The sequence below is a fragment of the Periplaneta americana genome, chromosome 1 (assembly GCF_040183065.1).
Source record: "Periplaneta americana isolate PAMFEO1 chromosome 1, P.americana_PAMFEO1_priV1, whole genome shotgun sequence".
NCBI classification, from domain to species: Eukaryota; Metazoa; Arthropoda; class Insecta; order Blattodea; family Blattidae; genus Periplaneta; species Periplaneta americana.
The window spans coordinates 95491656-95515114 of record NC_091117.1 but is presented as its reverse complement, the minus strand read 5'-3'; the positions used below and the strand labels follow the sequence as shown (position 1 = coordinate 95515114).

At 34.6% G+C, this 23459-nt stretch overlaps 1 protein-coding gene across 11 annotated transcripts in view; it reads left to right on the top strand.

The window, feature by feature from the left end:
- The window catches only part of LOC138698410 (uncharacterized), a 375207-nt gene that overhangs the window by 263879 nt on the left and 87869 nt on the right, over positions 1 to 23459 (top strand). For 10 of the 11 annotated variants that reach the window (XM_069824370.1, XM_069824350.1, XM_069824341.1 and 7 more), the window contains one exon: positions 17258 to 17532. The exons of the other annotated variant lie outside the window; for it this stretch is intronic. In XM_069824370.1, coding sequence (XP_069680471.1) covers positions 17258 to 17532 — 275 coding nt within the window. The remainder of the gene's footprint in view (positions 1 to 17257; positions 17533 to 23459) is intronic. 11 annotated transcript variants of the gene reach the window in all.

The window sequence follows — 23459 nt, the reverse complement described above, 5'->3', positions numbered from 1 at the left end:
GGTAGAGACTGTAAGGTTGAATAGTGTGACCATATTGGATGCTCTTAGTGACATATTGGACTATGTTAAAAGTCTTCATAGTGAAATGTTAGAAATTAAGAATGAGAATGCGGCACTGAAAATTCAGATGGCCGAAATTTTGGACAAAAGAATTTGCTCTACAAATTCGGATCAATCAAATCCGAAAGTAGTTCAGCAGGTTAATGCTAGTTGCATCAGAAAATCATACAATCAGGTGTTGTCTCAATCAGTACCTGCGTCATCAAAACAAAGTAATCCAGGTACTGTGAAGTCAGCGTCTGCTTCTAATGTTGTGACTACGCAACTTACGGCTAATGAGGTCGGATCCCCTTCACCTCCTATTGACGGTGAGGGATTTCAAGTTGTAGCAAAAAAGCGCAAAGTTCGTAAAGTCACTCAGGGTGTGTTAACATCTAGTGCGCTGGAAACAGTTCCAGTTAGAGCTAAAATGAAATCTCTTTTTGTTTCTAGATTCAGTCCGAAAGTTAATGGTAAAAGTATTGAGGATTCTCTAAAGAACCAACTTACGCTAAGTTCTCTGGTAGTAACCAAATTAAAGACAAAATATGAAACTTATTCCTCTTTCCATATCTCGGTTGAGGAAAAAGATTTCCACTTAACTAACAACACTGGTGTCTGGCCAGTCGGGTGTCTTATCGCACCTTTCTATGGTAAATTGAAACCGGAGCAACACTATGCTTCTACTGCTAGAGAACCTGAGGGATCCAACGGGAATGCCTCTTAGTTTTACCATTGATAAACAATGTATGGTTCAAGCAATCATCTTGAAATATATTATCAAAACGTCAGAGGTTTAAACACTAAAATTGATTAATTTTTCGGTAATGTTGTTAGTAATGCTGACACTATTATCTGTTTGACAGAAACATGGCTTCAAGAGCTTGTTGAGTATAATAATTTATTCCCTAATTATTATACCATTTTTCGTGGTGATAGAAAATTTGAGGATACCAATAAAACCCGTGGTGGTGGTGTCTTAATAGCTGTCAACAATCAAATACCTGTAGTATACCGGAGACATGACTTAGAATTCATTAGCGAGTGTGTATGGGTTCAGATTCCTATGGAAGACGGATTCAATTTGTTACTTTCCACCTGATACTGATCCAAAGTTTCTAAAATCATATCTAAATTTCCTTGAAAATCATCTCGATACACACAATAATAGAGTAGTTTTTCTCGGCGATTTTAATACTCCTGGTATGAATTGGTTATCTGGTTGTTGTGCTAATAACATCCATTACTACTCCAAAATTAAGGCTCAAGAGTTATTTTCATCTTCTTGCTTTCTTGGATTGAAACAAGTAAATTCAACAGTTAATAACAAAAACTTACTTGATCTTATATTTACAAATTTATCCGAGACTGAGGTCAATCTGGCCACTCACTCGCTAGTCTTGCAGGATGACTATCATCCTCCCTTAACAATAACTCTTGAAGTCACACTAAATTTTTCTCCCCAGAATCAACAAAATTCTTTCCCAAATTATTCTCAAGGTGATTACTTGAATTTATATTGGAGTCTATATAATTACGATTGGTCCTGTGTTTACCAAGCTGTCGATGTTAACGATGCAGCTAGCTCACTATGTTCAGTAGTTAATAGTGTCATATCCCAGGCAGTTCCTGTCACTTGAGTCAAAAGGTCTAGTTATCCACAATGGTTTTCTAACACCTTACGTAAACTTATTAGAAAGAAAGGCCATGCACATAAAAAATATAAAAAATTCAAAACTGAATTTTATTATCAAACATTTTCCTACTATAGAAAACTTGTGAAATCTAAAATTAAATCGGATAAATTATCATGGCTTCAAAATATTAATGAAAATCTTAAAACGGAACCAAAAAAGTTTTGGAAATATGTTGAATCATTTCGGAAGACTGATAATTATCCCTCTGAATTAATTCTTAACGATAAACACATCACAGATCAGTTAGACATTGTCAATGCTTTTGCTGATCACTTCAAATCTGTTCAGATTAAACACAGCCATACATATGAAAACAATATTACGAATATAACAGACTCATTACCTATACCTAAAGTAACACATGATGACGTTCGTAAAGCAATTAAAAAACTTAAACCAACAAAAACAACTGGCACTGACGGTATTCCAAATTTTATAATTAAAGGATGCTCTAATATATTTATTCCTCTTTTAGCCCACATATTTAATATTAGTTTGAAAAATGGTGAATTTCCCTCACTATGGAAACAAGCTGCAATTATTCCTATATTTAAAAACGGAAAAAGAAATGATGTCAGAAACTACAGACCTATCTCGATCCTAAATAACTTTTCAAAAATTTTTGAAACCATTATTCACAGACATATATCGTTTTATGTTAAAAACAAGCTCAATTCTTCACAACATGGATTTACTAAAACTAAATCCACTGTCACTAACCTGGTCACATATCTAAATCAGATTGTACCAATAATTGAAACGCAGGGACAAACTGATTCAATATATTTTGATTTCAGCAAAGCTTTTGATGTAGTTCCGCACTATATCCTTCTTCATAAGTTAGGAAATATTGGCCTTTCTGTAAGCTACGTAAAGTGGTTCGAAAATTATTTAAGTAATAGAGTTTCATGTGTAAGACTGTTTAATATACACTCTTATTCCTATAATATAAATTGCGGAGTCCCGCAGGGATCTACTTTAGGACCTCTCCTATTTATTATATTCATAGATGATATATGTAAAAGAATAAGTTCTGACTGTTTATTATTTGCAGACGATTTAAAAATTTTTCGTACAATCAAAAGTAGTACTGACTGTCAATCACTTCAATGTGACATTAATTCAGTCGCTAAATGGTCGGAAGACAATGGTATGAAAATTAACGTATCCAAAACTAATGTAATAACCTTTTCTAGAAAAACTTCTTCACTGAAATTTAATTATTATCTAAATAATGTACTAATTAACAGAACGGATTGCGTAAAAGATTTGGGAATATTCTTTGACAGTAAATTGTATTTTCATAGTCACGTTGATTACATTTACAATCACGCAATCAGAATGCTAGGAATAATACGGTCAATAACTTATTCTTTTTCCACGCCCGATTCTCTTTTAATGCTATACTATACATTGGTGCGATCGAAACTCGAATATGCATCTGTAGATTGGAACTCAATTACAACTACGGACTCGGCTAAATTAGAAAATATACAAAGAAAATTTATATCCTTATGTTCATTCAGATTTTTGCCCATTAATTCCGGGTATAGTTATGAGAGAAAATGTGAATATTTTAATTGTCAAAATCTATATGCTAGACGCCATGAGCTAGATTATCTGTTCTTTTGTAAAGTCCTCAAAGGTGATATATCCTGTGACTCTTTCTTAAACAATATTACCTTACGTATTCCAACAAAAGATATGAGAGCCCACAAACTTTTCTATATTAGAAATTCGAAATTTCTTTCACCAGTCTCCAGATGCATTAAAAATGCCAACATGCATGGCTGCGAATTCGATCCCTTCAATGTATAGACTTAGTTTGCTCTTGGCAACGATTTATCATTTATGTATTATTTTAGGCATTATACTCAATTAACATTGTCTCATAGTATTCTTAGTTATCCATTCATCGTCATTATTGTAATTAATTGTAATTATATTTATGTGTAATAATTATTTTTGTTTTATATTTTTTGTTATATTTGTGCTGAACTGTAATTGGCCACTGGCTATTGTACAGCACATTAAATAAATAAATAAATAAAATTATTATTATTATTATTATTATTATTATTATTATTATTATTATTATTATTATTATTATTAAACATGTTGATACAAAACAAGAACTGCCATCCGTAATCTATCTCTTACAATTCCACATTGTTTTCCTTATTACTGATTATATTCATAATGTTAGTGTCAATTTGCGACTATTATAGTCGATTGTCCTCTCACTACGTAACCGTTCCTGTCTCCATAGACTTTGCCGGTATCATATAAACCACAAACACATCCTCTCACTTTATAATAAACAGCTGCTTAGATTACCATTTTCTCTGAAGTTTGTCGCTAGGAAATGGACAATTGGCAAAAATTCCTTTCGAGTCGCGGCGTCATAAAACCAACTTCATGGTGACGAAGTGAGAAAGAATATTCACTCTCTCCCCCTCTCGCAAGTCCTCATTATTTCCCTCTTCATAACCTGACCTTATAAAGCTGAGGACCCAGTCGTCTCAGGAGTTACAGACCTTTAACAACAATAATAATAATAATAATAATAATAATAATAATAATAATAATAATAATAATAATAATGATAATAATAAAGTCATAGCCCTATCTTCTTCTTGGTCTTCGTGGGTTTTTTCTTCTTTCGGCTTCTAGATATAGTATTGCTAAATAAGTTATTCTATTAGCATTCATTCCGATGACGTATTCGTATCATTTTTTTTTGTATTCTTTAATTATATGAATAATACTGAATATACAGGATGAACCGTAAATAATGTCATTAATTTCAGAGCGATCCTTTGAGATATTTCAAACTAAAAATTTTAATTTAATTTTGCTCCCTTTTGCAGAAAAAAATTGTTTTACTGTATATAAAACATGTCATGACGTGTTTTGGGAAAGTCATTGGTTTAATTCCCAATATGATCAGTCAGTTTAAGAGATCAGGGTATTATGATAATAAATGATTGAAAAAATTTTAGTTTTGTCCTATAAATGTGCAGAATTTGACCCGAACAAATGTAACTTTTCGTTCTGCAAAGGAATTTTACATGGTAACATTTGTTCTGATCAAATTTCTCTACATTGAAAGGATAAAAATAAATTTCTTTCAATCATTTATGATCATAAAATGCACTGCCCTCTCTAATTGACCGAGCATATTGGGAATTAAGTCAATGGCTTTCCCGGAACACGCTATGAAATGTTTCATATAAAACAGTTTTTATCTCGAAAAGGAATGAAACACGAGCAAAATTGTATTTAATTTTTTCGTTTGAAATATCTCAAAGAATAACCCCTTGAAGTTATGACATTAGGGGAGAGTCTAGTAGTATCGGACATCGGGTAATATCGGACGGTGAGTTTCTTTCATCAACAACACGATGATAGTACCTGATTGACATGGTTACGTTTCTGTGATGTCGCATAGAGAAACGTAACCATGTCATTCAGGTACTACCATATGGTGGTAGATGAAAAACGCACTGTCCGATACTACCCGATGTCCGATACAACCCGACTCTCCCCTACTTACGGTTCACTCTGCTTTTACCTATCTCGACTTTGATCGCGGCAAGGTCGTGTTGGATTTTACGATGAATAAAGCAGAGGTTGCAGAGGGTTTTTCTTGAGGTACTTCTGTTCTTTCTATAATTCCACCAACACTCTCTACCACTTCCTCATTTCATCTATCATCTGCAATAGTAAAAATAGGCTGAGGTGAAGTCTTGGGAGTAATGCGAGTTTCCGATTCTAATGTAGGAAAGGCTTGAAGCACCGAACACCTTGGGGTTTATAAGGCTACTTATGTGCGAAAGGGACCTAGTTCTATCAGGGGCTGAAGCAGGATGACATACTTGTCAGCTTCGGTTTCACAATGCTGACTCAGAAGAGCTTGGGACTCCTAGTCACCGGGGCTCATCAGGTTACTCGTATGCGGGTTGGACCTGGCTCTTTCAGTGACTGGTCAAGATGGCCCTCCTGTCGGCGTCGAATTCACGAATATCACCCCAGGCCACCCCTCGGACTTGGACAGTCATCGCGTATATAGGACGTACAATGAGTCAAAGCATACCCAAGGGTGCAGCCCTCGAAAAGCCAAACCATGCGAATGTTCTCTTAATTGCGGCGCACATGAGATTTTAAATTCGTTATTTAACTATGCTTTATCAACTGTTTTGTTATTTTATGCATATTTTATATATGTTTATTTTAGCAATGCAAATTATTATTATTATTACTATTACTTAGCGTTAGTGGATGGGATTGGTGGTAGCGAGATGAGGCCAAGGATTCGTCATAGATTACCTGAAATTCACCTTACAGTTAGGGAAAACCTATGAAAGAAACCAAACGGGAATCGAACCCACGCCCGAGCGTAGCTTCGGATCGGCAGACAAGCACGTCAGCCGACTGAACTACGTCGGTGGCTCACATGAGTTAATATTTTATAAGTTTATTACCAGATTCATCATTATTTTATATTATAATGTAACTTTACAACCGAGATATAACAAGTTTAGAAACCTCTTTGAATGTAGTGTATTCAATTACAGTGTTTTATCTGACCGGATTTTCCCCATCAAATGCCATCTCTGCTCATTTCGTTGTATAAATGTTACAGTTCTGTGATTCCTTGTCAATCGTAAATGCCAGAGTTTGTAAATAAATTTCAGACTCGGCCAATTTAACAACGTCGACAACAAATGAAAGGGCACTAATATTAGTTGTTAAATTGCCGGGGCTCGCATTACAAATATTAGTTTTCCATTCTCTGAATAGAAATAGAGGATCCATATATATATATATATATATATATATATATATATATATATATATATATATATATATATATATAGGCTAGGTAAATTAAATAACGCTCTAATAAAACTACATTCTTGACAGGCACCAGCGTGTACAGTTCATCCTTTTTATTAATTATTATATTCTCCATATGGATACATACTTTCGTTTCTTGTATGGAGTGAGACGAAAGGTCTTTTTTTTTAAATATAGGATGGGAGGTTTTTAATGACAATCCTTTTAAGGAACAATTCGTTGGCACAGTATGAATAGAGAAGTCCTATACCATTTTGTTACTTTGTACTTAGATTTCCCATAAATAATTATTTTAAGCTTATATGATAATTTATATCACATTATCGTTTAGAGGAGGGGGAGGTACATCGTTGGCCTGCAAAAAATTTAGTGAAATTCATTTCTTTATATATAAAAGCTAAATGAACAAAACTTTTCATGCTGAACATTACAACTTTTATAAAACACTATTCAGAATATTAAAATAGCTAATAATTACCTCTAATAATAATATAAAATTTGCATAATTATTTTTACAACCGTAAAGGAGTTGCATAATAAAATATACAATTAACTAAATATCTGCATGATTCTTTTCACTTTTTAATAGTTTAATAGTTTAGATTGCATGTCTAAAAACAATATGTATAGACAAGGTCAGTTAAAATGGAATAATTATAAGGAGATTGTACAATCAAAAAAATCGTCAAGATTATAAAACGAACTTAAAATTAATCAAATAGAAGTGTGGAATTTGAGAGCAGGTCTGCTTAAATTAAAAATATGTGATGGAAATTTATTTGCAACATTCAATGACATTTGACAAAAATTGTTTTGCGATTTAGCAAGTCTACATGTAGAGATATTAAAATAATTTCCTTGTCTTGTGTCATAGGAATGAACATTATTTCTTAATATTAAAGTTGGAAGATTATCTTTAACATATGAAAGTAATTCTAGAATATATAAATTTATTACAGTCATGATTTTGTTCTCCATAAATAATGGTTTACAATGTTAATTAAAAGTTGCATTTGATATAATTCTTATGGCCATTTTTTGAAGCAATAGGACCCTATTTATAAAAGCACTATTGCCCATAGCAATATTTCATAGGTAAGAGTACTTTGAAAGTAAGAAAAATAAGCATCACGAATATAGTTTTCAGGTACAACAGTTTTTAACCTCTTAAGGAGAAACAAAGTTCTTGAAAGTTTAGTAGAAATATGATCAATTTGACTTTCCCATGTCAAATTGGAATCAACAATATTCCTAACATATTAAACTGACTTAGTTCATATCGGTCTTCTTTGGAGTAAAAATCACATGTTCAGTTTTAGCTGGGTTCAACAAAAATCCATTTGCATTAAACCAAACTTCAGCATCTCTTAAATTATTTTGAGCAGTCTTTTCAAATAGTTGATATCACTATGGTTAATTTAAAAGGTAGTATCATCCGCGTACAGTACTGTATCGGCATTTATATTGTAGACTACGTCATTAGTAGCTACCAAAAACAATATCGGACCCAATACGGAGCCCTGAGGAAGTCCATAATAATAATTCATAACACCAGATTTTTTACCATTAAACGAAACACTTTGTTTACGATCTGATAAGTAAGATTCAGAAATCATCAGCTCACTTCTTATGATATCCAAATAACTTAATTTAGTCAATAGAATACTGTGATCAACACAATCAAAAGCCTTCCTTAAGTCACAAAAGATTGCATGAAAATAAACATTATTTTCAAAAGCCTCCAATGCTTGCTTTACAAGACAAGTAACTGCGCCTATGGTATTATGTTTAGACCTGAAACCATATTGCTGGTAATATAACAACTTGTTAGATTCTAAATATTACACAAGTTGTTTCTTAATTATCTGTTCAAAGAGTTTTGCAAAAACAGGAACATTAGAAATTGGTCTATAATTACTGGGATCATCTTTATGGTATTTTTTTAAATAGGTGTCACTCTTGAAACTTTGAAGGATTCAGGAAAAATACCCCTTTTTAGTGAATCATTAATACATATAGTCAGGGGCTTTAGTATATGTAGGATAATTTCTTTAAGAAAATTATTAGAAATACCATAAAAATCTTTTGTTTTATAACTCTTCATTTTGTTAACACACAATAATATTTCATCATTTGTAACTTCTTTCCATCTAAAGACGGTTACAGGTTTCGATGATTTTATCAGTAATTCGTTATAAGAAACACTAGAGCTAGATATATTACATTTTATTTTATTTGGTTGTTCCACAAAATATTCATTAAATTCATTAGCGGATATATTAATCTCATCGTCATTAACCAAATAGAATTTTGATTTAATTAATGACCATGCAGCCTTGGCTTTATTTTCAGAGGCTTCTATAAGAAATAAGTTAGTATTTAATTTAGCTTCTTTTATTGCCAATTTATATATATATGGTATATATATATATATATATATATATATATATATATATATATATACATATACATATATGATTCAAATTATCATAGTTCATTTTAACAAATGGATTGTTAGAACTAATAGCAATAGTACGTAATGCCATAATTTTATTCTTTAAATTACTTAATTCTTTTGTGTACCAATTAATATTCGTTTGATTAAATCTGTTCCTCAATACCTTAACTTTAGTCAATGGAAAATATTCACAAAACAAATTATGAAACCAATTAAAGAAGCACTCAAATAAACAATAATATTTAGAATCTAATATACTTGGTAGTAGCTGCTCCCAATTAATGTTAATCAACATCTGTTTAAACTCGTTCATATTACAAATTTTAAAATGTCTTGACTCATGACTAACATGATTGCTTCGTGAATTAATATTCATATCTTTAATGTTTCATTCACATACAAAAGCCTTGTGATCGGAATAACCTAGATCCTGAACGTGAACCTTATATACAGTGTTTCCTAAACTTGTAAACATATTGTCAAGACATGCATCACCTCTAGTTGGTTCAAAAATTGTTTGAAAACAACCATTAGACTTAAAAATATTAACAAGTTTAAATCTATTACCCAAATTCAAGAGAAAATCAACATTAAAATCACTGAAAATTAACATTTGACAATTATAATTTAAAAGGTAGGTTAATAATTGCTCTAAGCTATTTAAAAACATATTAATATCTCCAGACGTTGATCTATATATAGTGATGATTAAAACTTTAAATGATTCGATAACGATACCAGTAGTCTCAATGTTTAATTCGTCACAAAAATCTGATAAATTAAGTTTCTTGAATTTGAGAAATTTCCTTACAAATATGATTGCACCACCATTTTTATGAGTAATTCTCGTGTAATAGTTTCCCAATATGAAATTGTCAGGGGAATAAAATTCCACTTCCTCCATACAAAGCCAATGTTCACACAAACATACAACATTGAATTGTTTCGTTAATAGTGCAGCATTAAAAGGTCTGTTTTGTTTCTTAAGCACTGAATATTAAGAAACAATACCATTAAGGAAGCAATATAAACTTTTGAATTAATCATGCTTCTACAATAATAATTATTATTACTACACCTTAATTCACTGTCACTGATAAGTGCTGAATTCACTGAATTTAACCCTCAGAATTGTTTTGTTGACGTATGTGAAAAAACCGTCTCACACAAGCATTCATTGGTTATATTATATCAGCGTTAAAAGCTGCAACCAAATATGTTCCATAGATATCCACCTTAAACGATGCGTACAGATGAGGATGCTTAGATGACAGTTTAGTACATGAAACCACCAAAAACGTCGGTTGTAGGAAATCAACCAGATCATTAGGTTCAGTATCAGGCGACAGGCGACAGACGTGTAATGAGACTGTCTTTGGTACACCCTGTAACTTATTCTTTTTATCATTTGTAGATTTACTTCCTACTATAATTATCGTTTAGGTTTATTGCGCTTCACAACATCAGTCCACAAAGTTTCAAGTCTATCAGAATTTGATGCACTGCAAGTATCACTGGGTAAATCCTTGGTCTGAACGTCTATATTATTATAATCCGCAAAGGTAGATTTCACAGTAGTGTGATCATCATTAGTCTTGTGAATAGTCCTTTTTGTAATAGAATTTTGCTTGGTAAATTGTTTGCTATGTAAGACACTTGTATCGTTACCTGTTTGTCGTACTGCAGTTGAATTTCCTTGTGGTACTATAGAAGTCAAAAGTTAACATGTTTTATAATCACTAAGTTAACAAATCAGTTGATCTTTTTGGTCTACTATATACTTTATTGTTTTAATATCAATTTTAGTGTTACTATCAGCAAGCTCAGACAATCGTTCAGGACGAAATCCTCATTAACACACACACTATCAATATCACTGTAGCATCACAGCAGGTCACCGTACCATCTTCACGTGCTTTTACATAACTTGATAACTTTGCACAACTAGGATGAAATGCATTTTTGCATTTATTACATTTAACTCCGCTTAGTACTTTTAAACGACATCTCTTACAAAGAGTAATTGAAGACGAGCTTGTCGTACCAACTGTTACAGTTGAACTTTCAAACAACATGTAGGCCTATACGCGCGCGCACGCATACACACACACACACACACAGAGAGAGAGAGAGAGAGAGAGAGATCACAGGACGACAGCAGAGGACGTCCACACACCACAACGGCTGAAACAGCACGAATGCTTTAAAGACCTACATCAATATAGTCTAGGATCTTTACCTATTCCTTCAAGAAATATTTTTTATCAAACATTTTAGAAAATTTACTTTTTCTGTCGCTTAAGTTGAAGACTGCTACAGTCAGAAAATTTCAGGCAGTCACAGAAGTCGTAATACTTTTCGCTCATACACGAGAAGATTTGCCTGTAGATTTAGGTTTGGACAGATTTACCTCGGCTAAGTCTTGCGTGTATGGAAGGCTGTTGCGACTCAAGAGAAAGAAGAAGAAAAGACACTCACATTTAGCGAAACTCCTCAATTATGTAGAAATTGTAGGCAATTTGAAGCCATGCTATTACTTTAGGCATCGCAAAACAGGCATTTTCCTCCTGGGAATTGAAAAGTGTCCAGTGGATTTGTAGTAGAGAATGCTGCCAATCGAGTTAAAACAACAAAGTTTGAAACGCGTATTAGTTTATTTATAGAGGGTGAGTCAGGAGGAAAGGTAGGGGAGACCCGGGCAAAACGAATAACCCGGGCAAAGAGAATAATACCTATTTCTTAGAAACGCCTACAGATAGCGCTTTCTCCTATGTTGGGGAAGAATCCCAACCAGATTTTGCTGCTGGAACTGGCTTGTCATCATTCTAGAGAAAAAGTAAGCGTGTGTTTGAAGAAAATTGACTGTTTTCTGAAAATATTTCAAGGTAAGAGAAACAAATGTACAACACACAATACTGCAGAAACTTTTTATTATATGATAGTAATATATAGGCGATACGATTACTTCTAAAGTGCCGTATTTACGAAGAAGATTATTGACGTTTATATTTGTATAACCTTAAATGAAAAGCGAAGTGGCGTCTGCGGGCAAAGTGGATAACTTATCCGCTTTGCCCTGCCACCTTTATTTGATTATATAAGTATTAGCTGTATTTTTGTATGTATTTGTCTATTGTAATAAAGCGTGTTAGATCATTTCACATAGTGGAGGCATTAAGCCACACTAATTAAATTATAAATCAGTAACACTGATCTTAATTTTTACTTAAAAAGGTCGTAATGTGTTTTCAGATGGTTTAATTTTTCAAGAGGAAGACGGAACAAGCCAATTGATCTGAAGAAGCCATGAAGAAAGCACTTGAAGAAATAAAATCTTCCAATTATTGGTTCTGATATCTGGCCATACAACCATAACGTGTTTGTTGGTGAAGATTTTGCTCCAGATCAACTTACAGATCGCCCACTTGAGATAGAAATCAGCGAAACGACAGCTGGCTCAGATTTAACAAATTCTGCGGTGCCAGCTTCTTCAGCGGTTGAAGAAACAGTTAATGCTCACTCACAATCAACCATCTCTGTGATGTCGTTATCTTCAGATATTGAAGAAATATTCAATACATCAATTACACTCAGATTTTCAGTTCCGGTTACACCAAAACCCTCAACATCGTCCGCAAGAGAAACCAAGTCAGTTCTTTTGATTTAGACCAGTGCCAGAAGTGGATGCTCGAAAGATACGAGTTCAACGAAGAAAATGTCAGTGCTCTGAAGTTCTTACATCTATACCGATTAAAAACGTTGAAAGAGAAGTAACTTATGGGGAGGAGCAAAAGCAGAAGAAATCCAAGTCTTCAATGCTAGAAAAACGTCGACTTGTTCAAATTTGTATTTTGTACTAATCTAACGTGCTGTAATGGGCTGTAAATAACACATCCTATCGTCTAATATAACTCATTAACATCGTGTTTATGTGTTGATTTAATTTTATTATCAGCGAATAAAAATTAAATAGAAATGTGAAAATGTTATAGGGATATTCACTTTGCCCGGGTTAATTATTATTATAATTAACTATATTTTCTTTCTCAAATCATATCACTGTCCGTAGGTACGAGAAACGAATTGCTGTTTTTTATATATGTGGACAACATGTGTCACAACCAATGTCATGAAGATTTTATTTCGGGAGCACCAAAATATAGCCTGTGGCATTGTTTGTTCTTAGCTTATCAACTTTGCCCGGGTTTCCCCTACGTGATTTGAGGGATGATAATATTGGTGATTCTGAACAAAAAAAAATTATATGAACATATGTCCTGTTCTTAACGGTTTCGAAGAAAACTAATGTAAACGATGAGGAACGGGAAAAGTACAGGTGATAGTAAATTGAAACATTGTTACCTTTTGTTCTGTTTAATTGTGTACTTTTACTTTACATAACATGTTCAAAAAGTCCACCGTCAACTTCAATGCACTTTGCAGCTCTTGTAGATAGCTGCTGTGTTGCTGATCTGAGCTCATTCGGACATTCCTTTACTTGAGCACAAGCATGTAAAATGAGAGCGAGAAGTTCCTCCCTTGTTTCCACTTCGCTCTTAAGCCAATCCCACACACAGTAATCCAAGGGAGAAAGGTCAGGTGACCTCAGTGGCCAAGAAATTACTCCAACGCGACCGATCCAACGCCCAGGGTGCGTTTAATTGATCCTACTATAACCTGATGTCAGTTTGTTGCGTCCGCATGTTAGTGCTGATGAAGGACATCAGACTGACGCCCGTGATTTTCAAACAGCTGCATGTATGTCAGATACTGTTAAGAAAAGGGCATGTGTTCATATAAACTTTTTTTGTTCAGAATCACCAATATTATCATTCCCCACAGCATGTACTTTTCCTTCTGACTCACCCTGTATGTATACCTATTAATACAAGGTTAGTAAAAAGCATGACCATTGCTTTAGCATTATTTTCAATTTTATAAATAAACTCTATATACAAAAGTTATATTTGTACGTGCTTCCAGAAGCTATGTTTTCCATTTATAAAAAGTGTGCCAGGGAGTCTGTTTAATTTCAGTTACTCCATGTATAGTATGTTACTCATTTTTCCATTTTTGGATTCTTCAGGTTTCAAAACGTACAGAATCATGTTTTTACCATTTATAAACTAAGATTACTTTGTAAAAATTGCCTCAAATTTATTATCCACTTTTTAGTGGACATAACAAAGAGAAATATTTCAGTATATCAATTTATTACTATATAAAATAAGAAAGATCATGAATCAATATTAATAAACAAAAGTTAACCAAAATTTTTAATAATAATGTTTGTGGTGCTTTATTACGTGCAGGACGAAAAGGAATTCAAGGCGATATCTTATTCCATCAGGATGGTACCCCTGCATATTATGAACGGGGGGTGGTGAATTACTGGAACCAAGAATTTTCTGGACTAGGGATAGGTATCAGGGAAAATTTTGAATAGCCCCCTAATATTCTTTAATCTGAACTCTTTAGATTTTTTCTTGTGGGAGGTTTACAGGACTGACCACAAATCCTTGAAGAGTTAAAGCGAAGATTTAGGGATGATATACAACAGATCAACCGAACAGTTTTGCTGGAAACATTAAACAATTTCCAACACATGTTCATGCATTGTTTGGCGGTGAATGAGAGCCATTTTGAACACCTTCTGTGAACTGATATCAACATGTGACACAGACTATCGTTAAATTGTATGTAGTGGGTTTTTTTTTCTATGACTTGTATTAATATTCGACTTGGATTTGAATATTGCATATCCAATAAATACATTTTTTTTATTTATGAAAATGTTAGGTATTTTATACTTTTTGAGACCAAAAGAATAAAAAAATGAAACAATAAGTACCTACATGATGCTATTTAAAAAAATTGCAAACTCCTTTGGTACACCTTTAATAAATTAAAAATATAGTTTTTAAAACATGTTCAAAATGTCCCTTTTATTATTCCCCTATAACTTTACAATTTGTTAATATAAAATGATATACTGTTTCTCATAGTTCGCAAAAATTGTGTGATGTAATAGATTTGTTCCCAACGAACTAATATCAACACATCTTACGACGCATGCGCCAGTTGCGTACGTTCTCAGAACTAGTTCGGGATTTTACGTTGTTGGAACAATGCTTGATCTGTTCTTTCACTACCTTATAAGTTTCTTCTCACATTAAAATTATATCTATCTTCCGAACTAGGAATAGATAAAAGAGTGGTGCTATGGATCCAAGAATTCTTAAAAGGTAGAACACAGAGAGTTAGAGTAGGTCACGAAATATCGGAAATTGGCAATGTAAGTTCAGGGGTGCCACAGGGCAGCGTTCTGGGGCCATTACTCTTTATAATATACGTAAATGACTTGTGCCAGAATATTACATCAAATGTGAGGCTATTTGCAGACGACTGCATTATCTATAGAAAGAATAGAAATAATTCAGATGTGGATGCTATTCAAACAGAGTTGAATAAAATTTATAACTGGGCGTTAATGCATAGGATGAAAATAATTGGTTCTAAAAGTAAATCTATAACATTTTGTAAAACCCGAGAGGAAACTAGTCTAAATTACGAATTCAGTGTTGTTGTAATTCCGCAAGAACAATGTTGTAAATACCTAGGAATATATTTAAACGCCAAACTTTCTTGGGGAGAGCATGTTGATAATGTTACGGGTAAAGCATGGAGAGCACTTCACTTTATTATGAGAATCTTGAAAAAGGCTAGCCCCAAATCGAGGGAAATAGCATATCTAACGTTAGTGCGACCGTTAATGGAACACGGAACTACATGTTCGGATCCTTATAAAATATATCAGATAAATTCCTTAAAAAGAATCCAGTATAAGGCAGCTAAATTTGTTAAAGGTGAAAGAGAAGACGGAAATGATACGATAAAAGAACTTGAATGGGAAACATTGGAAAACAGACGTAGAAAAACTAGAATAACATCATTGTATAGAGCACATCTAGGTCAGAAAGCATGGGCAGACATAACGGCTCGGTTAGAGAAGTCAACATACTATGGTAAGAACGATCATGATTTTAAAATCAAATGTAGGAAACAGAAACAGATGTAGGTAAATTCTCATTTTTAAATAGAACTATAAATGACTGGAATGACCTATCTGCAGAGGTCTTTGAGGGCTGTCCTTTCTTAAGGAGATTCAAGAATAACTTAAAAAGTTGTGTATAAAGTGTAAATTAAAATTAAGGTGACATTTATTTTTTAAGGTGACGTATTTATTTAGGCTGACGAGTTACTCCCTTGGTTTGAATTGTAAATTATAAAAAAATAGCTTGTAAGAAGGTCTTAGACTAGAAATGTTTAGTTTAAATGTAGTTCTGTAAGTATGAATAAGGGTGTAATTCTTTGTCTTATTTGAACCGTTGTATCAGTGAAGTGTGGTGAGTCAGTGAAGTTATGGTTTTAAGTGCAGTGAATAGATTCGATCAGTGATATTTTATAGTTTCAATGAAATGTGTACTATAGTGTCAGTGAAATGTGTCATAGTGCCAGTATAGTGAGTGAGATGAGAGTAAAGTGAAAGATTATTATCAGTACCAATGTGAAACTTATGGAGGGCCTATACATATGTAGGTTGTAATGTAAAATTAGGTTCACTTATTAATTAGGTTACTTTATGTATTATTATTAATTTTAATTATTGTGTATAATTGTATTGTATATTCTTATTGTATTGTCTATATAATTGTATTGTGTATTGTTCATATTGTGTATACCACTGCCACCGGGTGCTTGCTCACTTTCAGTGTCAATAAATACAAACATGACATGAATTCATCATAAAATATCTAATTAATTTTAACCTGCCCAGTCTCGAAGCGTTTTAACTTTAACCTCAGATTAGATCATCTGCGCATGCGCGCGGTGTTCAGAGTTCCCAGTTCCTGCTCTTAATCAAGAGTCAATTTCACTCGTTCCAAAGCACGTTATAATAGTAAGCTGGGAATTCAGAACCAGATCTGAATCAGTTCAAGTTATGTGGGAACGCACATTCAGTTACTGCGCATGAACAGGCAATTCAGAATCGATTCTGAACCATACTGGAACAAACTTAGGAAGGCAGAAAATAGGAAAGACTGGGAAATGCTGAGGTTTGCAGTGAAAGATCTACCATTGGGTAGAATACTATGAATGAATGAATGAATAGTTTTGTATACTGGAATTTCTTTCCTTACAGACCCTGGAATGACATCGAACTCTGCAACGGACTTCCAGCACGATTCTCCAAGCCGCAACTCCACTGCCGATTGCACAGTGGAGAAATCCACCAGGGTTTCTATTAAAGTTGGTTGCATTCGTATGGATCCCACCTCAACGGCAGGAAAAAGGGTTTATCTCTTCCAGATGATCATTCTGCCGTTCATCCCCATTGCAGCCCTGATCGTACAGAATTGCTGCACAATGGTCAGCGTCGCCCTTGCCAACAGGGACGCCACGGCTATAAACAAACAGGTGATTATTTTATAAAAGAATTTTAAAAATTAAATTATCCATCAGTTGAATTCATATACAGTCAACTCTGGATATAGCGAACATTCTGCTATAGTGAACCTAAACGTTGGTCTCGACCCGCATACATTAAAAAGTAAATTAATATTTCAGTTTATAGTGAACCCTCGCTTCGGGTATAATGAACCTTGTATCCTGACAAATTCTTATTTGAAGTCAGACCTTCTTGTATAAAATTGAAAGAATGTGTTGAGAACAACATTCTAAGTTTCTTACTCCTTTAGTCAAAGGACAAAGGTAGGATTAGTAATGAGCTGTACTGTAAATCCAGGCAACGTGTCACTACCTTGCCTCACTCCTGCGTTGAAGGGCTGACATTCTGTTCTCAGTCACTTTACTCTACTGTTATTTCTAATCCTACACCACCAAAGGGTTGCCTTTGTTCTCAGAAACATTTCCATTATGACGGATAGCATCGAAACAACGAAAAATGAAATTGAGGGGTCTGGGGGGAAAACCAGGCAGTTCCAATTCAGTACTTTTCGAGGTAATGAAGAAAAACTCACCTCCAAACAATAAGCATGTACAGAAAGAGGCAGGTTCAAAATGCATTATAACTGTGAATGTAATTCTTGGAACTACATAGTTCTTCGACCAAACGATAGAGCGTATTTTTTTTCTTCTTCTTGCATAAATAGCTCAAAAAAGAAAAAAAAAATTGGAGATGCCTGGTTTCCCCCCCCCCCCAAGCCCCTCAATTGCGTTCTTTTATTAAGTGGAACGAACATTAGACCCAGAGCATAAATGAAGGTAAGATTTCGATGACTTTCAAATTTCATCAACCCTCTCCCAGTTTCCATTAAGTGACCCGGGAAATTCCAAGGCTGAGTACGGAGTCACACCATAACGTCCATAACAGAGTTTTCATTTCTACCTGATCTAGTGTTCCAACAGTGAATATACTGTATAAAAATGTCGAAGCATAAAGTGTTTTCTTTGGAAGATAAGGCGAATATTATAAGTGACATTGAACGTGGTCTTTCGCAAGCGGACTTGGGCCAACAGCATAGTTTAAGTAAATCAATGTGAGTAACTGTATATAGTATAACTTAATCAATTCCACAAAAATGAAATATTTTATTTTCTTGTTCACAGTTTCATTCATTTCTGTCATTTAAGGTTAGCGGACAGACACTTCGGATATAGTGAACGAAATATGCAAGTCCGCAGAGGTTCACTATATCCGGATTGCCTGAAGATGCGTATAGATATACCTTCTGGGGCTTCTCAAGGCTACTATTTATTAAAAGGCAACAATCAAATCGTAGCAATGCTTTATCCATACGATATAATTAATATGGCTTTTACTGATACAATTATACGTTTATATTTTAGGCCTATGCCAGAGTTACACAGATAGACATATTACAAGATAAAACACCATTTTAAGGGTGGCCGCCTCGAACTTCCCTGATTTTGAGGCTCTTTGAAAGGAAGACCAAAGGCGAAGGGACATTTTCAATCGTTTTTATTGGGTAGTACAACTCAGATATTAAAGACTTATTAATTTGTCCTACAGAATAATTTTTGTAATGTTGACAAAATTAATATTTGAGGAGAAAAATTCGCTCCGGCGCCGGGGATCGAACCCGGGTCCTTGGTTCTACGTACCAAGCGCTCTGACCAAATATTAATTGTCAACATTACAGATATTCTTTACGACAAATTAATAAATCTTTAATATTCTCATAGCTAGCAGTGTATATTCTGTACAGATTACTATGCACTTAACTGCGGAATTCCGGCCAAATAAGTCACTCAGCTGAGTGCGCCCCTTGTATAATGGCAGTTGACTTGGACATAAAACGTCAACATATATGCCTAACTTGGAGTCAGGCCAAAAGGGAAACATTGAAGGAGGAGAGTTCGATCTAGTGCTGTGGATTGAATTCGGCGTAGCTCAGTGGTCAGAGCGCTAGGTACGTAGAACTAAGGACTCGGGTTCGATCCCCGGCGCCGGAGCGAATTTTTCTCCTCAAATATTAATTAACAACTCAAATAGTTTCATATATTGTTGTCTCTCGATGCGGAAATTATGCAACATAAGAATTACCACCCTGTAAGATACAAATTCTTTAATAAATTAAGCCAACCGACAAACCTCAGCGACGAGAATTTGGAATAATAATTGAGATCCTAGAACGCATTAACGAAAACCACTATTTTTTTTAGTCATGTAATGTTTTCTGCCGAGGCAACTATTTATTTGTCTAAGAATTTTAACTGGCGCAATGTCCGAATATGAAGCTCTCAAAACCACGTATAATCATAAAGCATATTCGAGACAGCCCTAAATGGTGTGGTCTTATGCAGGATATAATAATTGTGGTTTTCTTTTGTATTAAATCTACTGTCACAACACCTCCGTAACTAGACATGCTGGAGGAATACGTACTTCCACAGATTGCACACAAATAGCCCAATATAATCTTCCAACAATGTAGAGCATCGTTTCACTGGAGCATCATTGTGCGTACAACACTAGACAACACTTTTCTAGCACTTGGATTGGACGTGGCGGTACAATAGCATGGCCTTCTCATTCTCCCGACATTACTCCATTACATTTTCTCTTTGGGGTTATGTATACTTGTGCTATTATTCAGAATTGTTTATTTCAAAGCGAAGTCAGGTCACAGAAACTTGACGATTTGAAACACAAGCTTATTATTTTCCGAATATTGAGAATGTTTCCAAGAGTTCGTATAGCATAAAATTGCGGAACTCAATTAGAAAAAATATGAAGGAGAATTTATTAAAATTGCTTCATAATAGCAGCTGAGGAAGTATGCTCTAATTTAGTAAGTATGTTTAAACCTGTAAATCTTTCGCGAACTCGACTAAAGGAAAAAATAAAATCACAAACTTTTTTTTTTCTCCTACTCAGGATAAAAAACATTTTCAAAACTGAAGTAGGCCTACATTAAGAACAATTATCGGAGCATGTTAATTGACAATCACTTAGTTCAACTCCTGAGACTCTGCACTTCGTATTTTGAAGCAAATATTGATAAACTGGTTAAATGTAAACCATGCCATAAAAATTAACTCAAGAAAGTTAAGCTAGATTAAAAACAGAGGCAAAAGTGTAGCCTATGTGGGCTATTATTGTCTTTTAATTAATCACGAATGACATTACAACCCGCAGATTCCTCTCTGAAAGAAAGGAATTAGTGGAGACGTTTTTAAACATAAAGCGTGCATAAACGCTTCATTCTCTTGCAGTAAGGAGGAAGAGGTGAGTCCACCCTCCCCTCTTCTGGCAGTGTTTGGGCGTCCATGCTCTTATTATTAATTATGATCAGGCTTATGATCCGAGACAACTTAAGAATGAACTGAACTTACAGTGAAACGGAGTATAGATGGAGTGAGGTGGCGCTGTGAGTTTTGTTTACCTATGCCTTAGTGTACAATCCGGTTCGTGATCAAAAGTACAGTATTCTTCCGTCTTTCCCTACGAAACGAACTCAGGCCATCACAGTGCATTTTCAATTCATAGTGAACAGTTTTTTCGAACTAGTCGCAATTATGTACATTATTGTTCATTGTAACGCTAACGCCTTCAACTTCGCCCAGGGATATGAAAACTTGTGAGATATGTATCCTACTTCTTTTTCCACCGTCACTAGATTGTACTATTAACAGTAGAATATAACGCAACACACTGACGTCGTTGTTTAAATTCACAGTATGTCTGTCTACTATGTTCAAGGAACTCTATAGTCAAGTTGTGTGTGCATTGGTTCCTAGGGGTGCTATTCATAGACATTTCGCTAGCCCGCGCTACGAGCGTGCTAAACAGGATTCATATCATATCGCTAACATTGGTTTATGAATACGAAAAACGTTAGTTCGCTGATCATCCACCGAAAGCCCGCGCTAATAATGTCTATGAATAGGGCCCTAAGAGTCCCGGATCCTAAACCTGACTGTGATTATTAGAACCTATTTGTTTACTTTGCTTCGAATTTTAAAGCACACTGTTTTATTAGGAGGCAGTCCTTGACGTTGATGAAGATGACGACTAATATTATTGCTACGAATACTCATTCATTCATTCATTCATTCATTCATTCAGTTAGTGTTCTGTCCAAGGGCAAGTCTTTCACTGCAAACCCAGCTTTCTCCAATCTTTCCTATTTTCTGCCTTCCTCTTTGTCTCTTCATATGATCCATAAATCTTGATGTCTATCATATATCTTCTTCTACCCCGAATTCTTCTTCCGTTCACCATTCCTTCCAGTGCATCCTTCAGTAGGCAGTTTTTTCTCAGCCAGTGATCCAACCAATTCCTTTTCCTTTTCCTGATCAGTTTCAGCATCATTCTTTCTTCATCCACTCTTTCCAACACAGCTTCATTTCTTATTCTGTCTGTCGACTTCACACGTTCCATTCTTCTCCATATGCTTCTATTCGCGTAATGTCCATGTTTCTTCCCCGTACAATGTCATACTCCATACACTAGTCTCTTCCATAGTTCTTTATCCAGAGGTGCGCAGAAGATGCTCTTTTTCTATTAAAAGCTTCCTTTGCCATTGCTATTCTCCTTTTGACTTCCTGGAAGCAGCTCATGTTATTCCTTACGGTACACTCCAAGTATTTGAAGCTGTCCACTTGCTCTACTGCCTCATTTAGAATTTGCAAATTTAACTTCGTTTTTTTTCTTCGTATGATCATGGTCTTCGTCTTGGCATTTATCTTCATTCCATACTACTTACAGCTGTCATTTAGCTGCAGTAGCATATCCCTTAGTATCATCTCCTCTTCTGCTAACAATACCATGTCATCAGCAAATCTTATGCACTTTATTCTTCTTCCTCCTACTATCACTCCTCCCATATTCTGAAAACAGTTCTTTACTAAATCATCCAAGTAGATGTTGAACAGGGTAGGTGATAAAGGAGATCCTTGACGTACTCATCTCTCAATTTCACTTCCTTCTGACATTTCTTCTCCTATCCTGACTTTGACTCTTTGTTTCATATAAAGATTACTGCACAGTCTTCTTTCTTTCCAAACCACACCAATTTTCTGTAGGATCCCCATTATTTTATTCCAATCCATTCTGTCAGAAGGCTTTTCTAGATCCACAAATACTACATACACTTCTTTATTTTTCTCTAGGTATCGTTCGCCGATTGTCCGTAGCAGTCCAATTGCATCTCTCGCACCTTTTCCCTTCCTTAAGCCAAACTGCTCCTCTTCCAACTGTTCTTCCATCTTAGAATATAAACGTCGATTCAGTATTCGCAAGAGAATCTTCGCCTAGTGCAATATGAAGCCGATAGTCCTGAACTCATTACATTTCTTGGCATTATTTTTCTTCTGTATTGGAAGCAACACTTCTCCGTAAAATCTTCAGGCCAGTCGCCTTTCTCATATATTTCGTTGCATAATGATAGAATTTCCTTCTTGTCTTCACCCAAGGGTTTCACTAATTCAATGGGGACTTCCCATTCATGTACCTAAGCGCTAGTTCAACACTAATAATAATAATAATAATAATAATGATAATACGAATACCTACTTATATACTACCGTACTTATACTAATACTACTGCTAATAGTACTAATATTGTTACTACTAATATTACTAGTACTAATACTACTGCTACAATATAACTACTAATAGTAGCCCTAATAATACGAATGTTTCTACTAACAACTTACTACTATTAATATTACTAATACTAATACTACTGCTACTGTATCCCCCCCTTACTTATTCGCTCGTTTCCATACTCTCTCTTGGAGTCATAATATTAATACTCGATCACAACGCGATAACATGCTAGAAATTCCACTCCAAACATCATCTTTGTATTCATCATCTTTCACTGTTGCTACCTCTCGTCACTAAAACTCTCTGC